Consider the following 8036-nt stretch of genomic DNA (forward strand, 5'->3'; position numbering starts at 1 on the left):
CATCCCTATCCTTGTATGCAAGGCTCCTCATCCCTATTCTTGTATGCAAGGCTCCTTATCCCTATCCTGGTATGATTGGCCCCCATCCCTATCCTTGTATGCATGGTCCCATCACTATTTTTGTATGCGTGGCCCCATCTCTATCCTTGTATTCATGTCCCCATTCCTATCCTAGTATGCATGGCCCCATCCCTATCCTTGTATGCGTGGCACCATCCCTATTCTTGTAGGCATGGCTCCACCCCTATCCTTGTATGCATGGCCTCATCCCTATCCTTGTATGCATGGCCCCATCTCTATCCTTGTATGCATGTCCCCATTCCTATCCTAGTATGCATGGCCTCATCCCTATCCTTGTATGATTGGCCCCCATCAAAAAAAACAAAAAAAAAACATTACACTTACCTTCCTTTGCTCCCTTGCAGCGTCTTGTCTCGATGCCAGCAGTTGCTTTATGCTTGTAAGCATTGCATGGCAGCGACGTCATGCGCTGCTCACAAGCAGAGCACAGCTTCCGCAATACTCATATACATACCGTATATACTCGAGTATAAGCCGAGTCACCTAATTTTACCTAATAAAACTGGGAAACGTATTGACTCTAGTATAAGCCGGGTATGCATTGTTTCCTCACCCCTATCCTTGTATGCACGGCTCCATCCCTATGATTGTATGCATGGCCCCATCCCTATGCTTGTATGCATGGTCCCATCACTATTTTTGTATGCACGGCCCCATCCCTATCCTTGTGTGCGCGGCCCCATCCCTATCCTTGTGTGCGCGGCCCCATCCCTATCCTTGTATGCACGGCTCCGTCCCTATTCTTGTATGCATGTCTCCATTCCTATCCTTGTATGCATGCCCTCATCCCTATCCTAGTATGCATGGCTCCACCCGTATCCTTGTATGCACGGCCCCATCCCTATCCTTGTATGCAAGGCCTCATCCCTATCCTTGTATGCATGGCCCCATCCCTATCCTTGTATGCATGGCCCCATCCCTATCCTTGTATACATGTCCCCATCACTATCCTTGTATGCACGGCCCCATCCCTATCCTTGTATGCACGGCCCCATCCCTATCCTTGTATGCACGGCTCCATCCCTATCCTTGTATGCACGGCCCCATCCCTATCCTTGTATGCATCGCCCCATCCCTATCCTTGTATGATTGGCCCCCATCAAAAAACATAAAACAAATAAACCATTACACTTACCTTCCTTCGCTCCCTCGCAGTGTCTTGTCTCGATGCCAGCAGCTGCTTTATGCTTGTAAGCATCGCATGGCCGGGACATCATGCGCTGCTCACAAGCAGAGCACAGCTTCTGCAATACTCACCGCTCCCAATGCCAGAACTATGTGTGTGGGGCAGTGAGTATTAATTAGCACACAGCGTCAACCACCAGGCTCCGCCGCTGCCTCTCCCCCTCCATGTTCTGGACACCTCACTCGAGTATAAGCTGAGGGGGGTGATTTCAGCACAAAAAAAATGTGCTGAAAACCTCTACTTATACTCGAGTATATACCGTACATCAACTTACCATTTTTACAGACAGTTTTAGGAGAAATGTTCAAAAATATAAAGTTCAAGGACATTTTATTGAAAAATAATTGGTTTTATTCTTGACAGATGACTGTACCTGGAGATCAGAGGGACAGCTGACATCTTCAATTTTAAAATCAGATGATCTTGAGATCTCACAGGATACAATTGAAGTGAATGCCATTACTCCAGATATACCATCATCCCTTCGCAGCAAAGATCTGTCATCTGATTCACTACCGACTACTAAGGAAAATCCAAGACCCAAAAGAGGCATTAAAAAACAAACTGCTCCTAAAGCAAGGAAGTCCTTTTCATGTTCAGAATGTGGGAAATGTTTTAACTTTAAACATCATCTTGATCGACACCAAAGAATCCACACAGGAGAAAAGCCTTTTTCCTGTTCAGAATGTGGGAAATGTTTTATCCAGAAATTTAATCTTGATATCCACCTGAGAAACCACACAGGGGATATGCCTTTTTCATGTTCAGAATGTGGGAAATGTTTTAATAAGAAAGGGACTCTTGATGACCACCATAGAACTCACACAGGGGAGAAGCCTTTTTCATGTTTAGAATGTGGAAAATGTTTTGCACACAAATCACAACTTATCGAACATCAGAGACTCCACACAGGGGAGAAGCCTTTTTTCTGTTCAGAATGTGGAAAATGTTTTGTGACGAAATCACATCTTGTTAGACACCAGAGAACCCACACAGGGGAGAAACCTTTTTCCTGTTCAGAATGTGGAAAATATTTTAACCAGAAAACAGCTTTGGTTAAGCACCATAGAATTCACACAGGGGAGAAGCCTTTTTCCTGTTCAGAGTGTGGGAAATGTTTTATCCGGAAATCAGATTTGGTTAAGCACCAGAGAATTCACACAGGGCAGACGCCTTTTTCCTGTTCAGAATGTGGAAAATATTTTAACCAGAAATCAGATTTGGTTAGGCACCAGAGAATTCACACAGGGGAGAAGCCTTTTCCTGTTCAGAATGTGGAAAACGTTTTGTGAAGAAATCACAACTTGTTAAACATCATAGAATCCACACAGGGGAGAAGCCCCTCCAGCATGGGAGGTGACAATAAATATTTTTATTTTAACCCCTTAACATCCAATGATGGATAGAATCCTCCCACATGACCGCTGGTCGCTAATGGGTTGGCATAACAACCCGGGGTCAGCAGGAGACTCCTGTGGTTGTCATAGCTGTATAGCTATGAGCATCGCCCAGGCTCATGGCAAGTGAGCATATCTGCTGCATAGAGCAGGGCTGCAGCCCTGCTCTATGTAGCAGAAGCAATCAGACAAGTGCAGCTTCTAGTCTCCCATGGGGACTATTGGAGCAGATAGATAGTAAAAAAAAATGTTTTTGAAAATACTAAAAAATACAAAAATATAAAAGTTTAAATCACCCCCTCTCGCCCCATTAAAAAAAAAAAAATAAAAAAACAAATATACACATATTTGGGATCACTGCATTCAGAATCGCCCGCTCTGTCAATATATAAAAAGAAATTATCCAATCAGTAAACGGTCTGGCGAGAAAAAAAATTGAAACGCCAGAATTATGTTTTTTTGGTCGCTGCAACATTGCAATCAAATGCAAAAAAATGCATTAACTGGCAATCAAAAGATCGTATCTACACCAAAATGGTATAAATAAAAACATCAGACCGGTGCACAAAAATAAGCCCTCATCCAGCCCCAGGTCCCGAGAAATGGAGACGCTATGGGTCTCGGAAAATGGCAACATTTTTTTTTTCTTTTTTACAAACTTTGGATTTTTTTTCACCACTTAAATAAAAAAGTTTAGTGTCTGTGAGCTTGTAATGACCTGGAGAATCATAATGTCAGGTCAGTTTTAGAATTTAGTGAACATGGTAAGATAAAAATTAAAAAAACTGTTGTGGAATTGCACTTTTCTTAAAATTTCACCGCATTTGGATTTTTTTCCCATTTTCCCTTACATGGTATGGTAAAATCAATGATGCCTTTCAAAAGTACAATTTGTCCTACAAAAAACAAGTCCTCACATGGCCATACTGACGGAAAAATAAAAAAGCTATGGCTGTGTGAAGAAGGGGAGCAAAAAATGGAAACACAAAAACGGAAATAACCCTGGTTCTTAAGGGGTTAAACAAGTAAAAAATCATGAGGAATAAGAAGGGGTTGCCCTAGTAGTGGACAACCCTTTTAAACATCAAAAATCCCACACAGATAGCAGTCATTATTAGCGATGAGAGAGCACTAAAATACTTCAGTGCTCGATATTTGAGTCAACAGGTCGCATGCTCAGCAGACTTTTCCAGGAAGACTGAGGGGGCAGGAGAATTGCTGAAATGGATGAAAACTGCGCTAAATTGGAATGAGAACAGCATGGGGAAGATGGCTGGATGCATCTCTGACTCTCAGGTCACTTTTGGGATCAATGTTGTCGGAGTATTACGCCACTTTTTTTCCAAATAAAAACATTCGTTCTTGTACAGTATATAAGGCAATTTAAAAAAAGAGAAAAAATAAGCTTCCTTCACCCCTTAGTTTGTGTTTACATGTAGCCTCTTTGCTGCATTTTTCCATTTTCTCATTGATTTCAATGGTGAAAAAAGCATTCACTGTAAATGTAATTTTACTATTTTAATACCTTATCTGGACATGTGGTGTGTGACATAGTGAGACACATCCTGTTTAATTTATGAAGGGACTCTGAAAATCACAAATCCCATGCGGACAGTGCAAGAAATTCCAAAAAGTAGAAGGAAGAAGGACTCTGATACTCCCTGTATTAGACATAAAGGAGGGTCTCATAAACATTCTTTTAAAATTGTTAGGAAGTGGGACTTCTAGACTCATAAAGTCTATGCACTAAGTGCAAGGTCTAGCAAAAATTTAAATGAGGGTATGATGACACATTTTATTTTAATTAACCAGATGTCTATTTTCAGTAAGCCAGGAGGAATAGACTGTTATCTATATGACGACTTTTGAATTTTTGCAATTGTTCTTCAGTTGGTCAAAAACCATACGCTGTTGTCATGAGTCTTAAACGTTGATTTTTGATCATTTTAAATGGCTAATGTTTGCCTCTTACATCAGCACCTACAACTTATTGTCTGCTTTCTTTGCAAGACACTGATGCAGGGTCATTGAACAATGGATGTTTGCTTTATTTATTGAATGACCTTTGTGTGGGTCCTGTGGCTTGTTGACTTACAAAACAAAGGAATAAGAACTATGCAAGTAGATTAAATGGTCAAATGAAACCAGTTAACCTCATCACGTCTTCCTCTTGACCTCTGGATGCTGGCTTGAAAGACAACAGTTGTGAGCTATATTAGTGGGATACTGCCTATAATAATATACATCCAGACAGCCAAGAGATCCAAAGAACCAGAGACTCTTTACATAACCACAGCTAGGAACACTTTACAGGATAGCTGCCAGATCGTGGCTCTATCACGAGTGACACAGATCTGACATTCTACTGGATGCCAGCCAGGCCTCGGCTGAAAGAATATACATCTGCTTCATTGACAATCACTGAACCCGTGAATGCATTTGGGGTAGTCAGGATTTGGACCCACCGGTCACCGGAGGCCCGTGGATACATTTGTGAAAGCCAGGAATGGGACTCACCGGTCACCTGGCTCCATGGATTTGTTCGGAGAAGCCAGGTTGTGACCTTCCCGGCACCTGGCCTTGTACCTCAATGGACTGTCGGCTTCCTCAGCTTGTCGTTACCTCCTCTCTGTCCGAAGGAGAGGTCGAGGTAGTTGGCACTGGAAGCTCTGATGCCACAGCTGCTCTTATCTCAGCGAGTCAGTGGGTGAGACTGTAATTTGCACCATCTTGGGTATTTTGCTGGTACTGTTCTATGTGTTATTTAGAAGTATAAAATGAAAATAGCGGTGCAAGTGTTAAGGTTTTATCTGCAGCGAATAAGACAATTACCGGAAAACTAAAGTATTATGAATATTTGCGCTGATACACCTTGGTAAAATTGGCTGGTGAACAGTGTGAGCTAGCTTTGGGCCTTGTACCTGTTCACACCAGTCAGTACAAAGAGGACCCATAAGATAGTATAACATATAGAATGATCTGTGGGCAGTGTGGATAATGGTGGGTAGGGACAAGGATTAAAATACTGTAGACCTTGTGCCTATTCACACTAGTTTAATTGTAAAAGTTAGTTGTGCATATAAATACTGGTAGGTACTGTTAGATAAAAGGGCTGTATTCATTAACCCCTATTTCCACAAATACACAATAAAGAACAATGTAAATATATAGACCAGAGCAATAAAAGTGTCGTACAAAATCTGGAAATATTGACAGGAACTCCTAATTACATGCAAAATTTGAAAAACTACTGTCTACAAAATACAAAAAAGCATTTAATAAATAAATAACACCGATAAAGTAAAGTCCGACCAGAGGATTCAAGTTCTTAAGGCTAATACGCTGTATAATGAAGTATATGTATGTCTTAAAAAACCTCTAGTCAGATCAATTAGCCCAAGATTGATCCTCACCCATATTGGTCGCAGTGTGGAAGAGGGGCTGGCAGTCCACTTCCAGACTGCGACCATTATGGTTGAGGATCAATCTTAGGCTCATTTATCTGACTAGCATTTTTTAAGACATACATATACTTCATTATAAGGCTTACTAGCCTTAAGAACTTGAACCCTGTGGTCGGCCTTTACTTTATCAGTGTGGTTTTCTGGACTCTTTACCTGTGTCCTTCTTGCTTTTGATACCCATGTGATGGTTATATGTATCTAATTGTACTTTTGTAACTTTTACTTTATTATGTGACATTGCTATTTTAATAAATGCTTTTTTGTATTTTGTACACAGTAGTTTTGACTCCATATTTTTCGAATTTCACAGTAAAGAACAATGCATGTTCATTATGCTGCACAGTGTATAAAAGGTAGATGTTGGTACGGTAAAAGCAGTAGTCTGACTGCTACCGTATAGAATATGGCTCAGTCTCAGCACTGAAGGGTCAAATGTCTTCCTTGGATTGTTGCCTGCAGGCAATTGCACAAAAGAAATAGCGGAGAGCTGCCTCGGCCAGTGCCAGCAAATCTCTGTTCAGTATCTTCTAAGATCAGCGGTGGGTCCTGTCACAGTGCCTCGGTGCTGCGCCTCGATACTGCGATCGTTGTGGCTAGTGCAGGTTCCGATGACGCTTCTCAGTTCCTGTGTACTCCACGTGCCTGTAAGGCAATTGCTGCGGCTGGAGCAGGGCCTGTGTGATGTGTTAGACCAGGTGATATCCGCGTGACTTGAAAGAGGTACGTAACGTAGTAATGACCATTCAAACCAATGCATTTCGGAAAACAGGCCACCCTTTCTCTAAACATTTTGTTGAAAAACATGGGGGTCTGACACAGCATATGGTGACTTGAAACATCTACCTTTAATAGACCCCGTGCATTATAATGAATATGTATTGTTCTTTATTGTGTATAATTGCATAACTTTTTCTTGTGGAAATAGGGGTTAATGAATACAGCCCTTTTATCTAACAGTACCTACCAGTATTTATATGCATGAACAACTAACTGGGCATCTTTCACAATTAAACTAGTGTGAATAGGCACAAGGTCTACAGTATTTTAATCCTGTTCACTTCCCCCCTTTTATTCACACTGCCCACAGATCATTCTATATGTTATACTATCTTATGGGTCCTCTTTGTACTGACTGGTGTGAACAGGTACAAGGCCCAAAGCTAGCTCTACAAGGCCCAAAGCTAGCTCACACTGTTCACCAGTCATTTTTCTATTTTACCTAGGTGTATCAGCGCGAATATTCATAATACTTATCTATGTGTTATTTGCCTGTTTTGTGGTTCAATAAAGAATTGCCACATTGTTTTATCCTCATCCTGTGTTGTCTGAGTAGTGTTATGCACATGGTAAAAAGAGCGGGCATTCAGTGGGATGAGCTCTGGTCCGTGCGATTTCGGCTAGCGGACTAGAGCACACGCTGACCCCAATGTCTCCACAGAGGGACTGCAATATACTCTGGAAGACTGTGAGGGACAAAGTAAATATCTCTCCGCTCCTGAAATGTGCCCCCACCCTTGGCATTCATTCTTCAGGATCATTGTTTACCTTTAATTAACTCAAGCTCTTTAGGTACCTTCACACTAAGCGACTTTGCAACGATAACGATAGCGATCCGTGACGTTGCAGCGTCCTGGATAGCGATATCGTTGTGTTTGACACGCAGCAGCGATCTGGATCCTGCTGTGATATCGCTGGTCGTTGCTGAAAGTCCAGAACTTTATTTGGTCGTCAGATCGGCATGTATCGTCGTGTTTGACAGCAAAAGCAACGATGCCAGCAATGTTTTACAATGGTAACCAGGGTAAATATCGGGTTACTAAGCGCGGCCCTGCGCTTAGTAACCCGATATTTACCCTGGTTACCATTGTAAAAGTAAAAAAAAAACACTACATACTCACCATCTGATGT

The 8036-nt window shown here is 41.8% G+C and overlaps 1 protein-coding gene across 1 annotated transcript in view; it reads left to right on the top strand.

Annotated features, from left to right (window-relative positions):
* LOC143766672 (gastrula zinc finger protein XlCGF66.1-like) overlaps positions 1-7429 on the top strand; it is a 33686-nt gene extending 26257 nt beyond the window's left edge. The window contains exon 8 of the mRNA XM_077254524.1: positions 1631-7429. Coding sequence (XP_077110639.1) covers positions 1631-2559 — 929 coding nt within the window. The 3' untranslated portion in view covers positions 2560-7429. The remainder of the gene's footprint in view (positions 1-1630) is intronic.
* Positions 7430-8036: the final 607 nt, after the last annotated feature.

This window comes from Ranitomeya variabilis, chromosome 4 (assembly GCF_051348905.1).
Source record: "Ranitomeya variabilis isolate aRanVar5 chromosome 4, aRanVar5.hap1, whole genome shotgun sequence".
Taxonomy (NCBI): Eukaryota; Metazoa; Chordata; class Amphibia; order Anura; family Dendrobatidae; genus Ranitomeya; species Ranitomeya variabilis.